This window comes from Anguilla rostrata, chromosome 8 (assembly GCF_018555375.3).
Source record: "Anguilla rostrata isolate EN2019 chromosome 8, ASM1855537v3, whole genome shotgun sequence".
NCBI classification, from domain to species: Eukaryota; Metazoa; Chordata; class Actinopteri; order Anguilliformes; family Anguillidae; genus Anguilla; species Anguilla rostrata.
The window spans coordinates 56,280,083-56,305,160 of NC_057940.1; the positions used below are offsets into that span (position 1 = coordinate 56,280,083).

At 49.3% G+C, this 25,078-nt stretch overlaps 3 protein-coding genes and 1 long non-coding RNA gene across 8 annotated transcripts in view; 3 read left to right on the forward strand and 1 right to left on the reverse strand.

Annotated features, from left to right (window-relative positions):
• Window positions 1-3,769, forward strand: part of LOC135262233 (uncharacterized) — a 52,690-nt gene extending 48,921 nt beyond the window's left edge. The window contains exons 5-6 of one of the 2 annotated variants that reach the window (XR_010332153.1): window positions 596-699; window positions 3,663-3,753. This is a non-coding gene — a long non-coding RNA (uncharacterized LOC135262233). Of the gene's footprint in view, window positions 1-595; window positions 700-3,662 lie in introns of both variants that reach the window. The other variant, XR_010332152.1, reaches the window with a different exon arrangement.
• On the reverse strand, window positions 5-5,540 carry fam221a (family with sequence similarity 221 member A). 2 transcript variants are annotated; one of them, XM_064349183.1, is made up of 8 exons: window positions 5,400-5,540; window positions 4,274-4,447; window positions 3,650-3,840; window positions 2,220-2,426; window positions 1,266-1,334; window positions 643-767; window positions 294-370; window positions 5-121 (listed from the first exon to the last, which is right to left on the reverse strand). In XM_064349183.1, the coding sequence occupies exons 1-8, from the start codon at window positions 5,462-5,464 to the stop codon at window positions 43-45; spliced, it is 987 nt and encodes a 328-aa protein (XP_064205253.1). In that variant the 5' UTR covers window positions 5,465-5,540; the 3' UTR covers window positions 5-42. The 2 variants fall into 2 exon arrangements, with proteins under 2 accessions (XP_064205253.1, XP_064205254.1); XM_064349184.1 differs by having other exon boundaries at window positions 4,274-4,467; window positions 5,400-5,503.
• Window positions 5,474-15,474, forward strand: ccdc126 (coiled-coil domain containing 126). Of its 3 annotated transcripts, none has more exons than XM_064349185.1 (3): window positions 5,474-5,686; window positions 10,213-10,540; window positions 12,027-15,474. In XM_064349185.1, the coding sequence occupies exons 1-3, from the start codon at window positions 5,474-5,476 to the stop codon at window positions 12,308-12,310; spliced, it is 825 nt and encodes a 274-aa protein (XP_064205255.1). In that variant the 3' UTR covers window positions 12,311-15,474. The 3 variants fall into 3 exon arrangements, with proteins under 3 accessions (XP_064205255.1, XP_064205257.1, XP_064205256.1); XM_064349187.1 differs by lacking the exon at window positions 5,474-5,686 and adding an exon at window positions 6,070-6,204; XM_064349186.1 differs by lacking the exon at window positions 5,474-5,686 and adding an exon at window positions 6,083-6,389.
• A 388-nt stretch (window positions 15,475-15,862) lies between these two features.
• tra2a (transformer 2 alpha homolog) lies at window positions 15,863-24,325 on the forward strand. The gene is made up of 9 exons (XM_064349194.1): window positions 15,863-16,072; window positions 18,086-18,219; window positions 18,608-18,767; window positions 19,482-19,535; window positions 21,033-21,221; window positions 22,394-22,521; window positions 23,011-23,127; window positions 23,220-23,290; window positions 23,763-24,325. Exons 1-9 carry the CDS (start codon window positions 16,037-16,039, stop codon window positions 23,771-23,773), a joined length of 900 nt encoding a protein of 299 aa, XP_064205264.1. The 5' UTR covers window positions 15,863-16,036; the 3' UTR covers window positions 23,774-24,325.
• The last annotated feature ends 753 nt before the right edge of the window (window positions 24,326-25,078 follow it).

The following is a 25,078-nucleotide window of genomic DNA, read 5'->3' on the forward strand; positions in this document are numbered from 1 at the left end:
CTGATCGGTGCAGAAGAGCAGTAACGGCCAAGCCGCAGTTTATTAGATGGTACATTCCTTGGATGAATCAGAAATAGGTGGAATCAGCTGTCCTTTTGAGTTGGCGTGCTGGGCAAAATATCTGTACAAAGAGTGTGACGTTTTTAATGTGCACTACAAGAATGATTACATAGAATCTGAATTCCACTTTGTAGACTAGGTCTTTGCTAAACAGCTGTACTGGACAAAGTACTTCTTTTTTTTGTGTCTCAATTCCTGTAAGAACTATGAGGCGGCATGCGGGCATGGCTCACTTCCTGTGGGAACGGTCAGATGATGTTTTTCCTTTAGATGATGAGGCCTTGTGCTTTGCAGCTTTTTCCATTTTCAGCTGAAACACAAAATAATAATAATAATAATTGTTAAAACATAACAGTCAGGGGCTGCAAGACAGCTAAAATAAGCACACACCAGCGATTATCTTTCACCATAACAGCCTCAGATAATGTGCAGCAGAGCTTGGCACAGTGCCACAATATATGATCTTTAACTCGTTCTTTTTATATGTAAAACTTTTTTTTTTGCTTTAAAATGGGCGGGGTTTGTGTTCTCCCAGGCGAGTCCCCAGGTTTTGGGCGGAAGTTTCCGGAACGCCGCTCTCACCCGCTCCTGGTAGCGCGCCTCGAAGTACGCCATGTCCCGCTCTTCCCTGGTCCTCAGGTCCGTCACGCACTCTGCTGCCGAACTCCCGCCCGCACCCGCACCCGCACCTGCACCCGCACCTGCACCTGTGCAGCAGAAACTGGCAGTTGGAGCAGACACTAACGTACTTTTAATCCACCCAGGTTTCATCAGTAATCTGTTATTTACACACTGACACAAACAGACACACTGACACAAGCATACATACACACACACTCTTACACACACACGCACGCACACACACACACACACACTCTTACACACACACATGCGCGCACGCACACACACGCACACACACACACACTCTCACACACACACACACTCACACTCTCACACACACACACACACACTCTCACACACACACACACACACACACGCACGCACACACACGCACACACACACACACACACACACGCACGCACGCACACGCACGCACACACACACACACACACTCTCACGCACGCACGCACACACAGTATCACTCTTCCTCCCAGTAACATCTGTTTCATTCTAAAGCAGTGATGAGCTTGAGTACTTCTCAGACCTCATTTCTCATTTTACTGGTGTGAAACAGAGCTTCCCACCTGAAGTTTGAGTCTGCAGACTGCAAGCTTCCTCAAACCTGGAGCTCAGTTCAGTGGACATGTGGGCACCTGTATGAACACAGGTTCATAAAGCATCTATTATCACAGGTAACAGGTAACAGCACACTTTGTATCTGGCTGGGCGCTGACCCATAGGTACCATGACCTTTAGTCAGCACCCCACCATTAAAGACACCACCTTGCTCCCCATGACTTCGGCTTTCCAACGATACAAAATGTGATTACACTGTATTACGGAGAACCCAAGTTTCACATAATGCTTATCCAGTAGGATGTTTTGCAACTGAGCACTGTCTCCATCACACCCTGTTGACTCCCTGTCAACACAGTAAACACAGTCTGTTTTCCTTTGGGAGTCTGATAAGACTTCTGTGAACCACACTATGTGCACACACACACACACACACACACACACTCTCTCTCTCTCTTTCACACACACACACTCCCACACACACACACACCACCATGCTCCTGAACAAACAGCAGGTTTATCCTGTTCAGTATACTGACCCACCCAACAGGTAAACAGAGCAGGTGAACACAAGCTCAGGTACTGTGTTTGTGTAAAGGGTCATTTCTGAGCAGAATTAACCCTTCTAACACCTCTGTATATGCACGGCATCATCGTAAGACAGTTCTTTCAAATCAATCACAGTTGGCCATTAACATAATCTGTGGCAGAGATATCTGCGGTGTGTGACTGGCATATATGTGTGGACAAATTCATGTGTGGAATCTTTGGCTCATATATCTATGGTATTGATTATTTTTAATTTGTTGTCTGTGACTGACATGCCTGTGGATATGACCTGTTGTGGTTTTTCCATGGTGGAAATATTTATGGTATGATCTGTTCTATTGCACCTGTGGCTGATATGTCTATGGACACACTGCTCTAGTGTATGTGTGGCTGTGGCACGTCTATGGTCTGACCGATCCCGCTGGGGTCCAGTCGGAGGTGCCCGTCCGCCAGGGAGCTGAACCCGGTGAGCCCCCCCATGGCAGCGTATGGGACATCCCGCCCCATGGGCCTGCCCCGCGCCTGACGCTCCTCCCGCGTTTCCACCAGGGTCTCGTGGGCGTGGCCGGGCTGGCCACACCCACAGGTGTACGGGCTGCGGAACCCAGAGCAGGCGGAGCCTGCAGGTGAAGCAGAGAGCATGTACAGGTGTAGTTCTGTACAGGTGTATGTGCTGTGCAGTTATGTACAGGTGTATGAGCTGTGTAGTTCTGTGCAGGTGTAAGAGCTGTGCAGTTATGTACAGGTGTATGAGCTGTGCAGTTTTGTACAGGTGTATGAGTTTTGTACACGTGTATGAGTTGTGGAGTTCTGTACAGGTGTATGTGCTGTGCAGTTCTGTACAGGTGTATGTGCTGTGCAGTTATGTACAGGTGTATGAGCTGTGCAGTTCTGTACAGGTGTATGAGCTGTGCAGTTCTGTACAGGTGTATGAGCTGTGTAGTTCTGTACAGGTGTATGTGCTGTGCAGTTATGTACAGGTGTATGAGCTGTGCACTTCTGTACAGGTGTATGAGCTGTGCAGTCATGTACAGGTGTATGAGTTGTGCAGTTTTGTACAGGTGTATGAGTTGTGGAGTTCTGTACAGGTGTATGAGTTTTGTACAGGTGTATGAGTTGTGGAGTTCTGTACAGGTGTATGTGCTGTGCAGTTCTGTACAGGTGTATGAGCTGTGCAGTTATGTACAGGTGTTGGAGTGTGCTATGTACAGGTGTATGAGCTGTGCAGTTCTGTACAGATGTATGAGCTGTGTAGTTCTGTACAGGTGTATGAGCTGTGTAGTTATGTACAGGTGTATGTGCTGTGCAGTTATGTACAGGTGTATGAGCTGTGTAGTTCTGTACAGGTGTATGAGCTGTGTAGTTCTGTACAGGTGTATGTGCTGTGCAGTCATGTACAGGTGTATGGGCTGTGTAGTTCTGTACAGGTGTAGGAGTTCTGTACAGGTGTGGAGTTCTGTACAGGTGTATGAGCTGTGTAGTTCTGTACAGGTGTATGAGCTGTGCAGTTCTGTACAGGTGTATGTGCTGTGCAGTTCTGTACAGGTGTATGACTGTGTAGTTCTGTACAGGTGTATGTGCTGTGCAGTTCTGTACAGGTGTATGAGCTGTGCAGTTCTGTACAGGTGTATGAGCTGTGTAGTTCTGTACAGGTGTATGTGCTGTGCAGTTATGTACAGGTGTATGAGCTGTGTAGTTCTGTACAGGTGTATGTGCTGTGCAGTTATGTACAGGTGTATGAGCTGTGTAGTTCTGTACAGGTGTATGAGTTCTGTACAGGTGTATGGGCTGTGTAGTTCTGTACAGGTGTATGAGCTGTGGAACCTTCTTCATAAACACTCACACTTCCTGCACAGGTGTCCTGGTGCCTCACTGTGGTCCTGGGCGGAGTGTTTGCACCGGCAGCGCACAGGTTGCGACCCGCTGAGGTGTACGTACAGGTAAGAGGCACACCTGCACCCTGGGACCCGGCACGGCAGTGCCAGAGGCCTCTCCGGGGGGATCTCCTCAAAGTCAGTCTTGTGCTGTTTGTACCTGAAGGGAAGCGAAATCAGGCTCAGTGCAGTCCTCCGGCAGGATGATGGCGCCACCTGCTCTGAAGCGCAATGCTATTTCACCGCTGGGATAAAGCCTTGATTAGCTTGTTTCTCCAATTACTTTGTACAGTTCAATATAATGTAATGTTGTTGTGCAATAAAACCATTTAGACTTTCATTGTAATTTTTCAAAAAGTACTGAAAAAGGCAAGTCCCTCAACAGACTCCCTGAGTTGAAACATATTATACACACCAAAAAAAAAAAATCATAATCTACTCTGGGCATTTCACGTTTCATTGATTACAATACGACATTCTGCACATGGAGAACTACATAGAGGGGAGTTTAGGACGATGCCGACAGTCCTGACCAATGGGGTGTTTGGAAGGAATTCTGACCAATAGGATATCAGGGAGGTGAGGGTTCTGACCTATGGGAACAGAAGCAGGGCGTCTCTGGTCCAATCAGCTTGCAGTCTATTCCCCCGGGAACTCCAAAGCTGACGTACAGCCTGTTCCGCAGTCGCGTGGGCAGCACCTTCCTCTTGTAGCCCTCATACTCCTCAGGGGTGAAGAGCCTGCCTCCGTCATCGTCCCCGACGATCCTGTGGGGCATAACCCAATTCTGCCCCAAACCCGCCAAAACCTCACGAACAGAAATTCATTTCTATTCAATTAGTGAACTGAAAATCCCAATAATGCTCTATGAGAATTTCAGAACTGACCCCCCCCCCCCCCCCCTTCAAATTCACCCCCTTTACTTCAAACTGAATTTTTTATTTATTTATTTTTCAAGACCGTACTCCTTAACCATTCTCCAGCACACATCACCATTGTTAAGTCAACAGCACACATTTCAAGGGAACATAAATTTGAATGTATATTTGCCCCAAGCCTGGGTAAATTTACAGAATCTGACGCACAGAAGCTGCGTCTCTGGCTGCCTGCTTGCGTGCGTTCCAGGCCAAAGACTGCTCCCGTTTAAATTTCCCCCGAACCTCCAGGTCCATGCCTGTCCATATTACTGCAGTTCAGTGGAGCTGGGGGCCAAATTAGTCTTTACATGTTGTCACATCATTTGTAGTTAAGTATTTATATTCAATTTCATTGTTTATTTAGTACTCCCTGACCTTGCCCGTAGCAGAATGTGATTCATGTAGCCATAACTTCATTAATATATACAACCAGGTAATTTAGTCTATAAATAAATCATGCGAAATGAGGGTATACAAGTTAAATACGCAATACAGCAAGTTCAACGGGCTACGACGAGTGCTATCGTAACTTAACAGAATGTGACATGCAGCTAGAAACGAATGCCAGCTGGCAGGTGGAGATAGTCTAAGGCAGCAGCGTAAAAAGCACGCCAAATTAACACAATTTTGATTGTTTCTCATTCCAGCTGCGACACGCGGAGGGCCACGAAACACTGGTAAGCGAGTGTTTGGTGACGTTACATCGATAGGTGAGCGCAAGGCTTACTCTTGCGCAGTCGGCTAAATTCAAACAAATCATTTTCAAAGAAAAACAGAAACGTTTCTAACATTTGCTACGAACCTCCGGTACTCCAGGTATTCGTCAATTGCCACCGCCGAGTCTCTGTCAATGCGTAATCTTTCCATCGTTGAACTATGAATAGCCTACTGTCTAGCACAGTGTCTTCTTACGGCAGGAGTTCTGGGCTGGATATGTATGCAAACGCTCCGGGCGATGATAGCGCGCTCCCTGCAAACACTGGTGCACGACGCTTTGGCGTTGCTGAGCAACGCAGGTGTCATGCAGTCAACTCCGAAAGATGGACAGAAAGAGGAACGCCACCTGATACAAACAAGGCAGGACAACGGGTAGGCTACGTTTCATGGGTTCATAGATTGTATGTACACTCCGCCTATATAACTTCAGAAGTAACCTCAAATCGCCAAAATTCTAGAGCATGATGCTATTATTGTAAAACCATGTAGGCCTAGTTCAATCTCCTGAATTGCTCTCGAAATTGTATGCGTTGTTTTTATGGAATATTTAAGATAGCAGATAATTTGTAATTAGTTATCTTATTAACTTGCAATATGGTGACGAACCCACAATTGCGTAACCTAAATTAGCTTAATTTACTAAATGACAAAAAATACGTGTGAAGGCAACTTACATTAGTCAGGCAAAATACATTTCCCATCAAACACACGCACTCTAGCGCTGAATGATGACGTAGCACGTAGCGGCAGACGCACCGACTGGATTGGGTGAAACGGGTGGTTAGCTGGCTAAACTGGACCATTCTCATGGGCGATCTGTCTGATTAATGTACCCATACGGAGAAGTATATACAGCGGATTGATTCATATGAAGTCTGTTTTCATTAGTGGTAAGTAGGCAGCTGACGTACTAGTGGTTCTTTTAGCCCGTGAAGAATCCAGGTCGTTAGCGAGCCACACCGCTAGCTTGACGTAGTAAAAACGCTTTTCGGTCTGTATCGTTAGCCACCCAGCTTCCCCTGCTTTTCTGGCAGAGCTGAAAGTCGTGGATCAAACTGTCATCATGACATAGAAGGTAAGCCTCCAGTATCCTGCCTGGAACGACTTAAGATTGAGTGTCGGATGTGTTTTTTAGGACCGAAATTGCCGGACAAATATTTCCGTTTCGTATGTTATTGTTTTTTTCTTCTTTTTTTGGAGTAGGTCGCTAGCATTCCCTAGCTAGTTGTTTGTGTGTCGTTTTCACGTTAACAGTTTGCTTGCTTGCTAACGCAGATAGCCAAGTTAACTTGGATCTTTAGCCTGCAAGTAAGCTAACATAACACTGCTCATATTTCACAGATTTAATACTAAACATTAGCTACTTTCACGAAAAATGCACAGTCCCAAGATGTATCGTGAAGTGATAATACCTGAACGAAAATTGCTTGCTAATGCTCGCCAGCTCTCTCGAAAGATCACTGTATGATTCAGTTTATTTTTTATTTACTTATGCGATGTGTCATGCTGCAGGTATAGAACAGACGCTAGATTGTAGTCGCATTTGATTAGACGGTTTTGCAACCTTGTGAAGAACATACTTGGGTTTGTATCAGGTAACCTTAGCTGTTTTTCACCCCACCATCCGGTAGTTCTCATCTCTGGAGCCACTTTTAGAAAAGCATATATAACTGACGCCAAAGATGACCTTGATGTAGTCAGACATCGGGATCATCAACGTCACGAAAATCTTTTCTTCGGGACACAAGACGTGTGTGTGATAGAGATGGGGCGGCCTTATTTATCGTTATTACGAACACAGATGATTGTGTAAGAGAGGCAGTTTGGGAGTGGAATTTGCTCTAAAGTCCGATTTTGGATTGGAACTTTTGGAATTGGGTTTTAAAGCCTGTCACTTAGGCGTTTGGTCATCCTAGCCGCCCCCTACGTAAATTACCGGCGTTTATCTTGGACAGAACATGATTCCTCGCGGAGTGTGTTCTGCAGATTCTGCAGAGTAACCGTCTCTCTCTCTCTCTGACACACACACGAATACAGGGAGATTATGATAGAGCCGTAAAAGTGCGCAGTTAACCATTGTCCTTCAGCCATGCAGCCACGCGGGCTTATGCGTCAGTGTGGCCTTCTAATGAATCTCTGTTATCGGTCTTCGGGGCGGGTGGGTGGTGGGGCATGTGCTAACTGATAATCATAACAGTTCCATAGGGACCGCAAGGACGGTCGGTTCTCAGTGGAGTATCGCGTTACCAGGAGACCTACAGTAGCAGGGTCGCTCTAGTTGTTTGCGCACATTGCTGTACACGGGGCGCGTCCAGGGTTTCCCGTTCAGGTGGCTGAATAATTTACCGGACAGAGGCTAAGCGTCTTTGCCCTGAAAGCCCCACGCCAGCATCCCACGTCCGGTCGTGCGCGTCGCGAGCGGCGCAGGGGATGGCGGGACGGTGGACTGTGAGCTGCTGTGTGTTTCTGACGTGCACTGTCAGCTGGGGCTGGAACTGTTTTCATTTTTAGGCGTCACAGTGAGCATTTTATTTTTACTCTTCTACTCCTCACTTACTGCGTCAGTTCTGACTTTCCAGCTTCACTCGGTGCCCTTGTGAAATTTATCAGTTTGAATTGAGAATAAAACCCACTGTGAGTGTGTCTGTGTGTGCATGTGTGTGTATGTTTGTGTATGCATGCTTATGTCTGTGAGTGTGTGTGTGCCTGTTTGTGATTGTGAGCATGAGTGTGTGTCTGCCTGTGCATATGTGTGTCTCTGTGTGCGTGTGTGTGTGCAAACAATGTCTGAGAGATCTGAAGTCCTGGAGCAGCTGACAGAGTGCCCTTGCTGTGCAGTCATGTGACTGATTGCAGAAGCCTGTGATAAGGAGCAGTCTGCAGCAGATGCAGGCAGAATGCATCAGCGCAGCCGGCATGCAGCACGCGTTCTCCATGCGGCAGTAGCGCTGCCGCAGCGGGACGCTGAAATGCTGTGATGAGGCTGTTTGTGCATCGCCATCACTGCTGTGGGAGATCCTGTAGCTGTGCCCCCCCACACCCCCTCGGGTCAGTAACACTGCAGGACACGCCCCCTCCCATCTGCACCAGGACCCGCCCCCTCCCGTCTGCACCAGGACCCGCCCCCTCCCGTCTGCACCAGGACACGCCCCCTCCCGTCTGCACCAGGACCCGCCCCCTCCCGTCTGCACCAGGACACCCCCCCCCGTCTGCCTGGACCGCCCCTCCCGTCTGCACCTGGACACGCCCTCCTTCTGCCCTGACGCCCCCATCTGCACCAGGACCGCCCCCTCCCGTCTGCACCAGGACCCCCTCCCATCTGCACCAGGACACGCCCCCACCCGTCTGCACCTGGACCGCCCCTCCCGTCTGCACCAGGACCCCCCTCCGTCTGCACCTGGACACGCCCCCACCTGTCTGCACCTGGACACGCCCCCTCCTGTCTGCACCAGGACACGCCCCTCCTGTCTGCACCAGGACCCCCCTCCCATCTGCACCAGACCCGCCCCCTCGTCTGCACCTGGACATGCCCCCACCTGTCTGCACCTGACACGCCCCCACCTGTCTGCACCAGGACACGCCCACACCTGTCTGCACCAGGACACGCCCCCTCCCTCCTTCAAATGCGCAGGCTAATGCATGCAGGTTAAAATGCGCAGGCTAATGCATGCAGGTTAAAATGCGCATGCTAATGCAGGCTTTTTGCGTTGACTGCGTTGTTGCTGTTCTCGTTTGTGTTGGTATTAATCAGTTTATCCTTCAGGGTCCAGGTTGAACTATGCGGTTGTTCCCTGCACTTGGAACGGTCCTTCTCTCTAGGGTTTTCGACACACTTGTTCCTGGTTATGGTTATACACTTTGTTGTACGTTGCTCTGGATAAGAGCGTCTGCCAAATGCCTGTAATATAATGTAATGCGGGTTAAAATGCGCAGGCTAATGCATGCGGGTTAAAATGCGCAGGCTAATGCATGCGGGTTAAAATGCGCAGGCTAATGCATGCGGGTTAAAATGCGCAGGCTAATGCATGCAGGTTAAAATGCGCAGGCTAATGCATGCGGGTTAAAATGCGCAGGCTAATGCATGCGGGTTAAAATGCGCAGGCTAATGCATGCAGGCTAAAATGCGCATGCTAATGCATGCAGGTTAAAATGCGCAGGTTCATGCATGCAGGTTAAAATGCGCAGGCTAATGCATGCAGGTTAAAATGCGCAGGCTAATGCATGCTGGATAAATGCTCAGGCTAAAACACGCTGGATGAACATGCATGTTAAAATGCGAGTTGAAGCATGCGGTGCATGAGATGGCATGCACAGGGGTGCTGTAGCTGTGCACTGCAATGGAGGAAAACTCTGAACCTCTGTTTTTCTTTCTTTAAAAAAACCTCTTTACAGCACTTTGTGTAACAGCCTGTCAGAAAAGAGGAAGTCAAGTGTGGGTGTGGCAGGAAGGGCGGGGGGGGGCAATGTGGCAAAGGAGCAAGCAAGGTCTTGTGAACCACAGGTCACGTGACTTCTCGTCATGGGTCACGTGAGGCTGCGCTACTTGTATCTCTGTTGGGGAAACGTGCAGGCTGTTCTGCGTCCTGCCTGCTCAGAAATCCCTGCTCAGCGAGGGACAAGGACCCTCAGCGGCCTGAATCCTCACGGGATTGGCTGCTGATGACGTTCCCTTGGGTCTGCTGAGGAATCTGACTGGCTCCAGGAAAATTGCGAGCTGGGGGGGATGGGGGGGGTTAACAGCGATGAGCTCAAATCTTAGTATCTCACCGTGAGGTATTACTGTGCTCGGTGTGTATGTTCCTGGGAGAAGCCGGACTTCTGTTCTTCCTCATTAATATGAATGTAGGAGAACCTGCATAAAATAACACTGAGAGAAATCCTGTTGCCTTGTTTTCTAGGACCAGAGATTGAGGTCGGTGCCGTACTCACCTGAGCTCGCCCGTGTGTGGCCCCTCCCTCCTGGCGTGGGCGTGGCAGGGGGCGGGGCCATGCTGGGCTCCTCCCTCCTGCGCAGGAACATGTCTCAGAAGCTGAGCGCGCTGCTGCTGCTCTCGGGGCTGATCTGGGGGCTGCTGCTCCTGCGCTACACCTTCCAGCAGCCGGGCCGGCAGAGCAGCGCCCAGCTGCGGCAGCAGATCCTGGAGCTGAGCCACCGCTACGTCCGCGTGCTGAGCGAGGAGAGCCGGCAGGCCGCCGGGCCCCAGGGCCCCTCCATGGCGGGGCAAGGTACGCCCCGAAACCGACCCGTAACGCCCCCCGCAATGCCCCGCTATGCCCCCGAAACCTCCACAATGCACCCCCGTAACGGCCCCGCTACCCCTGTAATGCCCCACTACCCCATAATGCCCCTGCCCCTCCCCTCCCACCCCACTAACCCCTATAATGCCCGTACGCCCAAACGCCCGCTATCGCCCCCCCATAATGCCCCGCTACCCCATAATGCCCCGCTACCCCCATAATGCCCCGCTACCCCATAATGCCCCGCTACCCCTGTAATGCCCCGCTACCCCTGTAATGCCCGCTACCATAATGCCCGTACCCCTGTAATGCCCGCTACCCCTGTAATGCCCCGCTACCCCGTAATGCCCCGCTACCCCGTAATGCCCCGCTACCCCATAATGCCCCGCTACGCGGCGATGTGTAAGCTGAGCTCTGCGCAGTGCGCTCTGTCCTCATCAGACTCCTGTAAGCGCTGCTAAAGCTGCCTTAAGGGGCCCGGCTGCGTGCTGTGAAAACACGGAGACAAGCCGGCCCAACACAGGGGCGCTCGAAGGAGGGAAAACGTATCCAAACGCTAAATATCGGCCGCTTGTCTGTAAACATGTTCGCTAAACCATCTGAGGGCTGAAAGCTCTGGGCTGAATGGGCGTAGATCTTTCCGTTCGGGATTTCAATCTTCTTTTGTGGATATTTCATCTCAATAAAAGCTTTTTATGCTGTCAGATACAGTGAAGAGTGGCTCTGACAGATAGCCTTGCCGAAACCCAGCGGCAGCTTCTGGTTCAAATAAACTGTTTTGAGCCCTGAGGGCGTTGTGGGCAAAAACAGTTTTTTTTGTCCGATATTGAGCGGCTCGGGTACACGTGGGCGCTGAATTAAAATGTTAATCATCTGCTTTCTTTTCTCTTCTTTAACTACATAGTTGTTTTTCCTTGAACCGAAATAGACACTCTTGGGTAAATATCGGCTTTCTCTACTTCAGGGAGTGAGGGGTTAGCAGCTAAAGAGCAGAAGTTTGAACCGGGTGATAATTACTGAACTTTGCACGACCAATAAACACGTAAACACACTTAGGGTGCGGGTGCACTTTGTCCTGGATCTTCTCCTCCTAAGTCTTGAGTACCTTTTTAATTACGTTACAGGCATTTAGCAGACACTCTTATCCAGAGCGACTTGCATCCATTTGTACTGCTGGATATGTACTGAAGCAATGCAGGTTAGGTACCTTGCTCAAGAGTACAATGGCAGTGTCCTACCCAGGAATCGAACCTTTCGACCTTTAGGTTACAAGACAAGTTCCTTACCCATACTACACGGCCGATGTTTGTGTTTGTGTTTCTGTGCCAGTGGTGCCTCTGGCCTGTTTCTGGGAGCGGGCGGTGTGGCAGCAGGACTGCGCTGCTGCTGGTGGGGAGCTGGGCAGTCGTGGCGGTTTGGGCGTATTGAGACTCTGAAAATGGCGGTTTTTCTCTCTCTCTCTGTGTTTTCCCAGCGGACCTGAAGAGGACGATTGCCATACTGCTGGACGACATCTTGCAGCGGCTGGTCAAGCTGGAGGGCAAAATGGACACCGCGGTGAACGGCTCGCTGCCCAATGGCACGCATGCGGCGGGCGCCGTCCCCGCCCCTGGCCCCGCCCCCCTGGCCCTCGCCCGGCACCGTGGCCAGGACACGCCCCCCCGCCGCCTGCAGACCCGCCGGCCGGCCACGCCCGCCCCGCCCCCCCGGCGCACGGAGACGGCGCTCCGCCGGCGGCGAACGGCGGGAAGCAGATAGCGAGCGGGCGCTTAAGCCCCGCCCCCCCCAGTGAAGTTCCGCACCACGGGCGCATCGGAGACATGCTTCTGACATTTTGTTTCACATCTGCTGTTTTATGTGTGTTTGGGGTTTTTCGGGGGTTTTTTTTGGGGGGGGGGGGTGGTTGTTCCTTTTTTCTGTTACTCCATTATGAGTCACTTTCGTTTCCGCCTGGAACTGAGGAAATGGGCGTGACATGCAGTCGAATAAGGGGAACATCCTGTTTGGATGTGACATGCAGTCGAATAAGGGGAACTTCCTGTTTGGACGTGACATGCGGTCGAATAAGGGGAACTTCCTGTTTGGACGTGACATGCGGTCGAATAAGGGGAACTTCCTGTTTGGACGTGACAAGCGGTCGAATAAGGGGAACTTCCTGTTTGGACGTGACGCAGCAGTGTGGCGCCGCGCTTGCGTACGAGCGCCCGTGTCCCAGTGGAGCAATGCCCCATGGAGAGCCGAGCCGAGGGGGAACAGACACTCTCATTTGGGGGGCGGGGGGGGGGGGTTTCCCTAATCAGCACCCTGAACTCAGCGTAGCAGTACAGTAAATTACAAAACAAAATCCAAAGAACCTAACCTGCACTGTGTGCTTAGACTGACTAAATGTATTTTTCTTAACCAGCATTGAAAATGGTTTGAGTAGAATGTATATTTACGGGGAGGGGCAGTAGTCTGAGCAGGCTTTTATGTTGGGGGGGGGGGGGGTGACCACCTGTTGTGGTGGTCTGTGAACGCTGACACACTTGGGCATAATCAATGCTGTTCCAGTTTGTGTGCGAAATTAGAAGCTATAATGTAAACCAGTTAACAGCAAAGCCTTACAGTCGCTTTTAAAAGATGGTTCCTACTCTTAGGCTTCATTAGGAGTCTGTAGGTGAACTATTTTCAGTAACCAATGGCAACGCTTTCCACGTCAGCTTGAGCTGAAGCACACGCACACGCACACGTACACACATATCTTATGCAAGCACGTTGTCCTGCTGTGTTTTGCTGAGAGGCTGTCCCAGCAGCAGACAGCTGTTTGATCTTTACCCGCGCGAACCGGGCCGAAGTCCGGCCACAGCGCTGGCTGTGCGCTTGGGGTCCAGTTAAGCACTTTCACAGAGTTCCAGTCGGGAGGAGACGTTGAGTAACTGCAGCGATGTGTTGACGAGCAGAACCTGAAGCCGTTTCACATCATGTTAAATGTAAATGTCCACTTCCCCTTTGCCACATGTGGAGATGCCACATTCTGCTCTCTTGCAGTTTTTTTTCCAAACTTTCTTTTCCTTCTACGTAGTGGAGGTCAGTCAAAAATAACCTATAGGCACCAGATGTCCGTCTCTAGCTTTCCGTCCATATTCTTCTTCCTTTCCGTTTTGGTCCGTAGCGGGAGTTTCTGGTGCAGCGTTGCAGTTTATGAATACAGTATGCGCCCAATGACTGAACCTCCACTGCAACCACGCCCCCTTAATTAATATTCATGACTTCTGTCAAGTTGGAATGTTCTGGCTCCAGCCGAATGGAGGCCACTTTCAGCGCTAGAAACACAAAGCTGAGCATTCGGTTGGGTGTACAGAATCCATGGTGTCGTTCAGTCCCAGCTCTCAGTGCTGTTCTGTGCTGAATATTAGTCCTCCTGGCCTATAGGAGGATTATGCTGGAATATGAGCTTCACACCCCTTCCAAATCCCTGTAGAACTCGACAAACGGCTGTTTATCTGAGACTGATCACCGGGGCTTGTGATGTCATATCCTGTTAGGAACAGTACCAATATGAGGTTCTCATAAAGCAAAGTAAGAAGAGGATAGAAACCATCTAAGAAGGGAGATGATGTCAGAGCCGGACGTTTACCTGCAGGTTTGGTGTGTGGCAGGGCTCAGGTGCGGGTGATTGAGAGGGAAGGTGTCAGCGCTGGTCTTCATATGCTCACAAACCTGTAAATAACACGATCTCTGTCCCAGCCATATAGGACCAGGAGGGGCCTGCCCTAAAGCCTGGCTGACTGACCCCTCTAAAATCATCTCCTCTTTGTTAAGTTTGATTAAAGTGTCTGAAATTACAGTTGATAACTCTGATTAAAAGCTGTGCTTGGCAGAGCTATCAGGGTCAACCCTTGTAAGAGTAAGACCATTTATAAGCTTCGCCAAACATTTCAAGATTTCCTGTTAGCAGAAAATCGACCGGACATTCATTTTGGAAGGATATTTGTTTGTTCCGCACGTTTGCGCACACTTTAAATGATCGCTTAGCAACATGCGGGCGGGTCAGGCTCCACCGTCGGTTACCTGGCCGGACGGTGTCAGAAGAGAACTGGTGATGTCAGTCAATGCGTCCGACACACATTTCGGTTTTCAGACATTTCAGTATTCCACGGTTGAGTCTGTGTGAGTGTGCGCCGTCCAGGTTCGCCGGGCACTCTGGGTGATTTTGCTTAATTTTGTTCTCCGTTTTTCTCCCCGTGCGGTATGAGGGGTGTACACCTCTCGCCAAAGACCGAGAGGGTCCCAGTCACCCCCTGGGTGCCCCGGGACAGGTCTGGGACCGGCTGTCCCGTCTTGCACCCCAAAAGTCCAGACATTTCTGTTCCAGGGTCGGCTGAGAAAGGCATGTGTCATTCCGTACACCGTCACAATCTCTGGAGTCCTCCCAGGACAGCGGGAGTGTTATTAACGCCTGATACTAAAGGACACGGACGCATACACTCCGACATTGGGCGCGGTTTTAGGGCGTTTTTAGCTGAGATGGCGCGTGAATATTGTGCACATTTCCTCTGCAGTAGAATCATTTGCAGTTCATCCCAAGTCCACGGTTTGTTGCACAGGGGTTCCTGATCTTAAACAGGATATTCCCCCCATGGGTGAAGTGTATTCATTCTCTGAAGTAATTTAGCTGAAATTGTGTTTTTTTCCTTTTAATGGTTTTATGGTTCTGAATGTAGAAAACTATGCTTTGTACTCTTTTATATTGAGAACACAAGTGCACAAAATGTATTAGCGGACATGCTGGTCCTGTTTCCAAATGTAAGGCAGGTTTTGTTTTTAATTTAAGAAGAAAGGTTTTCCTTCATATTTGGTAGAAACAGGCCTCTGTGTATCGATTAATTGTCATTAAACATGGAGCTCATGTTTGACGAATAAAGCAATTTTGAAGATCCCAATTTGTGTGTGATTATATGATATTTGCTGCAGGTCAGTATGGTCTTACTTTGCAAGATCAGTGCCTGTAACCATGATGGTATACATAATGTCGAACCGTTTACTAAATAAGCCCAAAAAACTTGGGAGCTGTAAATATGTAATATTTCAGTAAAATTTAATCATTCTCATTTGAATGCGACATATCAACTTTTCCATCACAAACAAGAGCGCAACGCTGCCAATTATCGGCAAAAGATAAAAAAATTGTCATTCTATTACCATTTCGAGCTCTTTAGTCAGATTCTGATTTTTGGTCCTTGAGCTAGCTATGGATTCTGGGAAGAAGAAGGTGGGCGTGTTTAATTGGCCTTGTTGACGTCAGCCCGTCTCTGCTCCTCCCCCTCGCATGCATCGCAGTTAATAACAGGAAGATAGCACCGCCGCCATCTTTGAGAACCTTCACGGGCTGTTAGGAGTGGGAAGTTAGCCGGCGAGCTACATTTTTAAAACGCACGAACTTCCTCCCAGTACGTCTACATTCATAGAGATAATTTGTTGCTAATTACTTAACGTTTTCCGAAAATGAGTGATATTGAGGATGGCAACTTTGGAGGACGCGTAAGTATTCTAGCTGCGTTGACGCATTTGCTTTCTTTCAGGTTCTCTTGTCTTTTTTCTTTCACTTCTTATTCTCTCCCACGGCTAAATAGCAGTAGCAAGCTAGCGTCTCATGAGTGGGTTAATATGGCTAGGCTACTTGCACAGCGGATAGCTGATAATGCGACAGACTAGGTTACGTGACTCATATTGCCTACTGACTAGATGGTTATATTTGTTTGCCGTGTATAAATGAGTATAGTCTAGCCTAATATTAGCATGGCAACAGGGCGCGTCAGTTAATTTCTTTCCCAGCCACTTGACGCCGAAACGAGGTAAACGCACCGTAAAATATAGCTAGCTTAGCTGGTAGCTAGCTAGATCTAGTAACGTTTGCAGCTGAAGTGCGTTAGCCTACAATAATAATATGAATACTTATTTGCTTGTCCGTTTGGACGTATGTAGCTGGGCAACGTTAACGTAGTCAGCCAGTGGGGCATTGCATCATTAGGTAATTGCGTTGTTATTGTTTTACTTTCACTGTAAACGGATCTGAGCCGCATTTAAGTCGCCAGAAACCCAGCTGAATGGTAGCTCGCTGATATCTATCAAAATTATGGACAGTTACCAGCTCTTTCCGATAATCGCAATAATAAGTCGGCGTACTGTTAATGATCATATGTCCGCCCCGGTAGTTACACCTGTAGTCTACGGTAACGTTGGACAAAGGTTCAGTTCCATGCCCTCAGTAAGCTACACCAGCTAGCTATACAATACAAAGGTTGCGTTCTGTATTTGCGCTCTGTTTATAAAATATTATATTATTATGACATGTTTTTTGTGATTATAATATATTAGCTGGGCATACTTAGTGTCGCGGAGGGGGGACTTGCTTAACCATGAAAGCAAAGGGGCAGGCTAGCGTTTGTTAGGCCGAGCTGTTGTATTGTACAGTACCGTTCGCCAGTTTCATCAAACCCTAGGATTTCACGGTCGTTGCGATGGGGCATCGTTGTTTCAAAGCCTGCAAATTTCGGTTTATTTTCTTTCTGCTTTGCTTTTTCAACTTTTAGCCATTCTATTTCACAGATGACTCTATTATTGTGTAATGTCATGCAACGACAACCACAATTTATTTAAAATAAATAGAAGTGACATTTTTCTACGTTTTCTATAATTGGGGGGTTAGTTTATTCGTGCAGCCTGTGGATTTTGGTGGTAGACCTAACCTGCCGATTCATTTATTTATAATGTAAGGATAAAAACGAAATCTGCTGAACAGTAGCAAACTTTTTGTAATATTTAGATCTACACAACAGTTTTCCTTTCACTTTTCCAAATTTCATGTGCTTAATTGTACTGAATGTTCTTTTTTCATTAAGGTTATTGGTCGTGAAGGAATTGAAGAGTTTTATCCAAGAATGTGGAAGAATGTTCAAGATAAAAGAAGGCTAATGAAAATGATGTTTACAGATCAGAAAAATAAAAGTGTGGAGGGAACAGAACGGAAGAATGTTGAGATAGAAGCACGCGCGTTGTTGTCTAAAACCGCACGAGAGAAAAAAAATGAGCTGGTGTTTTCAATGGGGGGAAGAATGCCTGGAATAAGAAAAATGAAAAAAGCGGGAAAAACGAACAGAAGAAAAGAACGGAAGAACGGTAGAAAGCCTCAGAGAAGTAGCGTTAAAAGAATCTGGAAGAATGAGTGTGTCCTAGGCTAAGTAAATACATGGTATATGTTCCCAGTGTCTGTAATTCTCTATGTAGTCTAAACATGCATGTGCCAGTATCTGGCCCGCTGGAATTGGGACTTGTTGTATTACAGGGAATTGTTTGATGATTGTTTTTTTGCTATTATTAATACCCATTTTTAAGCAGTAGAGGGGTAATTGTGAGTGAGCTGGCAGTGTCTAACCCTTTCCTCTGCAGCACACACACGCGTGTGGCGTGTCTGTGGGTTAGTTGAGGTGTGTTTTGTTACCCCCCCCCCCCTCGCCGGGTTGGATTGGTTTTCACACGTTCCTGTGACACTAGGAGTCCCGCTCACCGTCCAAATCGGACGGCGGTAGCCCCGCCCACGCCAAGTCAGAGAGCCGCTCGGCGTCGCCCAGTCCGTCCCGGGCCTCCAAGCACACGGAGTCCCGCTCCAGATCCCGGTCCAAGTCCCGGTGAGACGGCCATGTGTGTGTGTGCGCGTGTGTGTGTGTGTGTGTGTGCGTGTGTGCGCGCGCGTGTGTGTGTGGTGCACGTACCGTAATGTGTGTGCTATTTACTATCGCACGTGTATGATTTACTTTACACCGTGTGTATGCTTTACAGTGTGTGTATGATTTACTATAGTGTGTGTATGATTTACAGTAGTGTGTGATGTACTGTAGTGTATGATTCACTGTAGTGTGTGATTTACTGCAGCGCGTGTATGATTTACTTTACAGTGTGTGTATGCTTTACTTTACAGTGTGCGTATGATTTACTTTATTATGTGTATGATTTACTGCGCGGTGTGTAAGATTTACTTTAGTGTGTGTCTAATTTACTCCCTCTCCCTCTCTGGAGGTCCCACTCACGCCGGCGTTCCCATCGGCGCTACAGTCGTTCGCGCTCCCATTCCCACCGGAAGAAGTCCCGCTCGCGCTCCTACAGCCCCGACTACCGCCGCAGGAAGAGCCAGAGCACCTCGCCCATGTCCAACCGCCGCCGCCACACCAGCAGCAGGGTCAGTAGCCCCGCCCCTGAGTGGACACGCCCCCGTGGCTAACTGTAGCCCCGCCCCTGAGCGGACACGCCCCCTGTGGCTGACTGTAGCCCCGCCCCTGAGCGGACACGCCCCTGTGGCTAACTGTAGCCCCGCCCCTGAGCGGACACGCCCCCGTGGCTAACTGTAGCCCCGCCCCTGAGCGGACACGCCCCCGTGGCTAACTGTAGCCTCGCCCCTGAGCGGACACGCCCCCTGTGGCTGACTGTAGCCCCGCCCCTGAGCGGACACGCCCCCGTGGCTAACTGTAGCCCCGCCCCTGAGCGGACACGCCCCCTGTGGCTGACTGTAGCCCCGCCCCTGAGCGGACACGCCCCCTGTGGCTGACTGTAGCCCCACCTCCAACAGAGACACACTTTGGAGTGGACTGCAGCCCCGCCCTCGTGCAGACACACCCCATGTAGCCCTGCCCCCTTTAGCGGACTGTAGCATGGTTCTGGCCAGCGGTGGGCGGTCCCTGTCGGCTCTGAGCACGTGCACGCTGGGATTGGGTGGCCACTGGAGTGGGAGGGGCATGTTGTGTTGTGGGTGTGTGCCCTGACCTGTGTAAAATGGGGTCCGTTGCTGGTGTCATGCCTGACGATGATGATGATGGTTTTCCTGCTGGAGGGAACGCCATGTGGTGGACGTTTTTAATAACCCCTTTAACTCTCACCCCCCTGTTTGTGCCAACAGAACAGATTCAGCCATGATTCGAAAAAAGAAACATACAGTCATGGTGATGCCAGGGTACGTGTCCATCTCTCAACCGTCTAGTGCTGCAGGACTGAGTACACAGACACACACACGCACACTCACGAGCGAGCACGCACGCACACACACACATGTGCATGTATACACGTACACATTAACCCAAGTACAAACGCACACATACACATTCATGCATGTACACACACATTCACGCATGTACAGGCACACACGCCTACATACATACACACACAAGTGCAAATGCTCAAGTACACACACGTGTGCATACATATACACACACAGCAGCAGCTGGTGATGGGGGTGGGGTAGGAGTTGTTATTCTGTGATGAATGTGTTCAGTCCATGCTGATCTGTAATCCTGTCCTTTTTGTTCTTTGTAAAAAAAACAAAAAAGGGGTTATTAAAACTGTCATACAGTTAACCCATGCTGCCATTAGTAACACTGGAGTAGCAGGGTATGTTAGCATTAGCTGCAGTTAACCTCTGGAGTAGCATTGTATGTTAGCATTAGCAGTAGTTAGCCACTGAAGTAGCTGGGTATGCTAGCATTAGTAGCAGTTAACCTCTAAAGCTGTAGGGTACGCTAGCATTAGCAGCTAGCGTACCCTAGCTGTGGGTACGCTAGCTGTGGGGTGTTGTGTGTCTGTGAGGATGTGTGTGCATGTGTGTGGTTGGAAGTGTTTGGATGGTACCGTTGCTAGCGTCTCTGGCTAGCAGGTCTGCAGAGAGGCTTGGAGTCAGTGCTGTGTGACTGTGTGTCTGGAGTCACATCAGGAAATGTGGCCTTCTTCATGTTGGAGAGTAGCCAATCACTCTCAAGCCTGTGAAACACACCCACTTCTGTGACCAATCACACTCATGCCAGTGACACCTCTAGAACATTGTTGGCAGGAGCGTTCTTTAATGATACAGGATGTGGTAGTAAACGTCCAGGCTTATGGGGCTGTGTGAGATGCTTCCAGGAAGAAAAAACATCCCTGCTGTTATCTATCAGGTGTTGGGGTGATCCATGTGATCATGTGATGTGTTTTTGTCAATCACATGAAGACTGCACCCTTGCTGCTGACCTTGCTGCTATTAACACCCAATACTTAAGTGGTGATCTTATTTTCTCTGCTGCATCAAGGACAGAAGACAAAAAGACGCCACATGGTGGCGATAAACGTTACTGCATTTGACGGTTATTGTTGCGATACCACAAAACATCAAATCAGTGCTGGGCGTTATCTGAGCTGCATGTTGATTGGTCGATGCTCGTCCTGAGCTGTGTGTTGATTGGTCGGTGCTCATCCTGAGGTGCATGTTGATTGGACAGTGCTCGTCCTGAGCTGCATGTTGATTGGACAGTGCTCGTCCTGAGCTGCGTGTTGATTGGACAGTGCTCATCCTGAGCTGCGTGTTGATTGGACAGTGCTCGTCCTGAGCTGCGTGTCGATTGGACAGTGCTGGCATTGGCGTGTGGATCGAGGGTTTGTTTTCAGGTCTTGAGCTGTGCACCCCCACCCCCTCCCCCCTCAGGCGAATCCGGACCCCAACACCTGCCTGGGCGTGTTTGGGCTGAGCCTGTACACCACGGAGCGGGACCTGCGCGAGGTGTTCTCCCGCCACGGGCCGCTGGCCGGCGTGAACGTGGTGTACGACCAGCGCACCGGCCGCTCCCGCGGCTTCGCCTTCGTCTACTTCGAGAGGATCGACGACGCCAAGGAGGTGGGTCGCCCAGAACCGCCGCGGCCCGTTCACTGGGCTCGTCCTGCTGCTCTGTGTCCCCGAGTTCCAGTCCCCCATTACTGCTTGGACTATGATTTTGGAAATTTTGCACAAAAACGTCATTTTAAGTGAAGTAGAGATAGAAGTAGAGATTTCATGTCCAGCCAGTGCTGGTGTGAAGATGTGGCAGCTTGTCTGAATGAGCTTTTTAAGAAGGACGCTTCTGGTCACCGCCCCGGTGCCGCTGAGAAAGGGAGTCCGTGTGCGATCGTTTGGGTGTCGTGTGCGCTAACGTCCACCAGATGGCAGTGTGGCGCATGCCTGGTCTCGCCTGGTCATGGAGTCTGGAGGGTTCTGCTTTTTTGTTCAGTCAAACGCCTCCATACCTGTTATTATAATTACACGTGAAGCAGCTTAAAAAGAGAGCGTTCATTTGTGCTGAAATGTGTGTGACAATGCTGGAGCCTCCTGTTCAGCCATTTTGGAGGATTATCACTGCGACCTGTGCGGCTGCTCAAAGAAAAGGGGGCAGATTACATTCCATTACATTACAGGCGTTTAGCAGACGCACACTTTTACATGGCATTTTACATTGCATCCATTTATACAGTTGGATATGTACTGAAGCAATTTCGGTTAAGTACCTTGCTCAAGGGTACAACGGCAGTGTCCTACCCGGGAATCGAACCTGCGACCTTTCGGTTACAAGCCCAGTTTCTTACCCACTGTGCTACACTCCGTCCTGCGTCCATTACCAGATGTAATGTATGAATGATTAGGCTTACTGGGGCTGTGTGCTGGAGGTACACGATATGTTGAGTCTTAAGAGCTTAAGGGCATGTAGGCGATCTTTCTTTTTTTTTTTCTTTAGTCATACGTGATGCAGTAATAATAACCTAAGAGGACGCGTGATGCACTGGGATGAACAGCACTGATTATCTATTGGCTGCAGAAAAGGCAATCAGCAGCAAGGCCTTGCAACTTCCATGTGATACAGGAACACTTAACGTGATCGTACTGAAGCTGTACTTGCTGCTGATTGGCTGTCTTTTCAACAGCCAATAGATAACAATGGTAAAAAAAATGCGATATATCGTGCGGCCCTGTGACTGCTGCTGTGTGAAGTGAGATGCATTGTGGGATTGAGCGCTGATGTCACACCCGTTTCCCAGGCAATGGAGCGGGCCAATGGGATGGAGCTGGACGGGAGGCGTATCCGGGTGGATTACTCCATCACGAAACGGCCACACACCCCCACACCCGGCATCTACATGCCCACAGTGAGTTCCCATACTGTGAGGTATGCGTGTTACTGAGGTGAGGGTAGCTGCGTGTGTGTTTGGTAGTGTGAGTGTGTGCTTGTGTGTGTGTGTGTGTGTGGTGAGTGAGTGTGTGTGTGATGTGTTCCTCCTGTGTGTGTGGTAGTGAGTGGTGAGTGTGCAGTGTTGTGTGTGTGTGTGAGTGAGTGAGTGTGCGTGTGTGTGCTCCCCTGTGTGTGTGTGTGAGTGTGTGTGCGTGTGTGTGCTCCCCTGTGTGTGTGAGTGTGTGTGTGTGTGTGTGTGTGTGTGTGAGTGAGTGTGTGTGTGTGTGTGTGTGTGCGCTCCCCTGTGTGTGTGTGCATGTGTTTGTGTGTGTGTGTGAGTGAGTGAGTGTGTGCGTGTGTGTGCTCCCCTGTGTGTGTGTGAGAGTGAGTGTGTGTGTGTGTGTGTGAGTGTGTGTGTGAGTGTGTGTGTGAGTGTGTGTGAGTGTGCGCGTGTGTGTGTGTAACACTCCTCTCTCCCTCCTGCAGTAACGGCGGTGGGGGGGGCAGCGGTGGCAGCAGCAGTGGGGGGAGGAGGCGGGACTCGTACTACGACCGAGGCTATGATCGGTATGACCGCTACGACGAGTACGACTACAGGTACAGGTGAGCCCCGCGCGCCGACGCGCACCTGGACACGCACCTGGCCCCTCCCCCAGACCCCCACGGGTGCATTTAACGCTCCTCTCTCCTCACAGCCGGAGGCGTTCGCCGTCCCCCTACTACAGTCGCTACAGATCCCGCTCGCGATCGCGGTCCTACAGCCCCCGTGAGTACTGTGCTACACGCTAACTACGCACTGCTACAACATGCTAACTACGCACTGCCACAACATGCTAACTACGCACTGCCACAACATGCTAACTAGCCTGCCAAACATGCAACTCGCCTGCCCAACATGCTAACTACCACTGCACAACATGCTAACTACGCACTGCTCGCACTAAAGCATGCTAACAGCTAACTACGCACTGCCACAACATGCTAACTACGCACTGCTGCGACATGCTAACTACGCACTGCTACAACATGCTAACTACGCACTGCTACAACATGCTAACTACGCACTGCTGCGACATGCTAACTACGCACTGCTACAACATGCTAACTACGCACTGCTACAACATGCTAACTACGCACTGCTGTGACACGGTAAATATACAACGCTCTACACGCTGACTACACACTGATCAGCTGCTGAACTTGTTTCTGAAATCCACTTCCTTTTACTCCCTCTGCAGGACGATACTAAGGGACCCTCACCAATGCACAGTCCCGAAAGTCATCATGTTTTTCTCCTTTTGGATCTTCAAAGAAAATGTTTTTTAAAAAAATTCACAAACTTAATTTTTATTTTATTTTTGCCATTGTTTATCTGGCCAGAGATGTATTAGCTTGCCGACGGACGGCATTGTTGTTTTCCAAACCACAGGTGAAAGATTCCAGGTGGAGAATGTGTGTTTACCATTTTAATTTCCTTCTGTGTAGAGGTCTTAATTTGTGGACTCCTCTGTAAAGCCGCGTGGAGCTGGTAGAAGCCTACCGAAAAGGAGACAGGCTTTTTTTTGTTTTTAGTGTTTGGTGATGTGCAGATGGGGGGGGGGTGGTTTTAACCTGGTTGAATCATCCACTTCATTTCCTCAAGGCAGAGGATGTCCCGGAAATCGTGCAGATTCCCACTTTGGTTGCTCTCGGACTATATATAAATATATATACATGTCGTCGTTTGGATACCTCTGAAATTCTTTTTATTTTCATAGGATGTTGTTTCTTTTTAAGTAAAATAAAAACAAATGCAACGAAAGCCGATGTGTCGGGTGCTCATTTGATGGTGGAATGACTGCATATTGATTTGTGAATATTCCCTGGGCGGTGTACAGGGAGTGAGTGTGGTGTGATTTGTGAATATTCCCTCTGCAGTGTACAGGGAGTGAGTAAAAATGTCCAACTATATGTTGCGGATCAAATATGAATCGGTATTCAGAAATTACATGACCTATTTCTCACCAAATGTTTTCAGAAGCGTATTTTAGTAAACTGCGAAATATGAGTTTATAAACAGGCTGCCACATTAATCTGGTTTGAAAAACTTTTTGGCCCAAGCCAATCTAGCCAATCACGTGCCGTTGGTTTTTCCATCGCATTAAAACGTAAATGGACAAATTTGTGGGGGGCATCATTTTTCCCACTAGATGACTTGATTGACATCTACATGACCTAGTAGTATCTCCAAAGAGGTACTCTGACATCACTACTGGGGCAGGGCCAGAGTGGAACGCAGAAGGAATTTTTCCAACATTAGAGGGCAGCACCAAGACTCTTTCAGTTTTTTCTGCAAAAGGATATTCAGAAGTGTTTCGAAACAACGGCATGGGTTAAAATGATACATCATGAAGCAGGCATACGAACACGTTTACAGGTAAAAAATAAAAAGTGATCTAGGGTGTAATCCCCGTCTGTTTAAGTGTCTCTCTAAACCCTGGGACCCCCACCTCCCCCCGATGGGGGGCTGCTCTCCCGGAGTCGGAAAGTTCCGGCAGGATCCGAGAGAGCGACT

Excerpts from the sequence above, each read along its gene's own strand:
- fam221a (XM_064349183.1), bottom strand. The coding sequence starts at position 5,464 with ATGGAAAGATTACGCATTGACAGAGACTCGGCGGTGGCAATTGACGAA. Across the intron at positions 4,448-5,399 it reads GAATACCTGGAGTACCGGAG|GATCGTCGGGGACGATGACG; the intron begins GTTCGTAGCAAA and ends TATGCCCCACAG. Across the intron at positions 371-642 it reads AGGCGCGCTACCAGGAGCGG|CTGAAAATGGAAAAAGCTGC; the intron begins GTGAGAGCGGCG and ends TTTGTGTTTCAG.
- ccdc126 (XM_064349185.1), top strand. The coding sequence starts at position 5,474 with ATGAATAGCCTACTGTCTAGCACAGTGTCTTCTTACGGCAGGAGTTCT. Across the intron at positions 5,687-10,212 it reads CAAACAAGGCAGGACAACGG|GACCAGAGATTGAGGTCGGT; the intron begins GTAGGCTACGTT and ends CTTGTTTTCTAG. Across the intron at positions 10,541-12,026 it reads CCCCTCCATGGCGGGGCAAG|CGGACCTGAAGAGGACGATT; the intron begins GTACGCCCCGAA and ends GTGTTTTCCCAG.
- tra2a (XM_064349194.1), top strand. The coding sequence starts at position 16,037 with ATGAGTGATATTGAGGATGGCAACTTTGGAGGACGC. Across the intron at positions 16,073-18,085 it reads ATGGCAACTTTGGAGGACGC|GAGTCCCGCTCACCGTCCAA; the intron begins GTAAGTATTCTA and ends CTGTGACACTAG. Across the intron at positions 21,222-22,393 it reads GGATCGACGACGCCAAGGAG|GCAATGGAGCGGGCCAATGG; the intron begins GTGGGTCGCCCA and ends CCCGTTTCCCAG.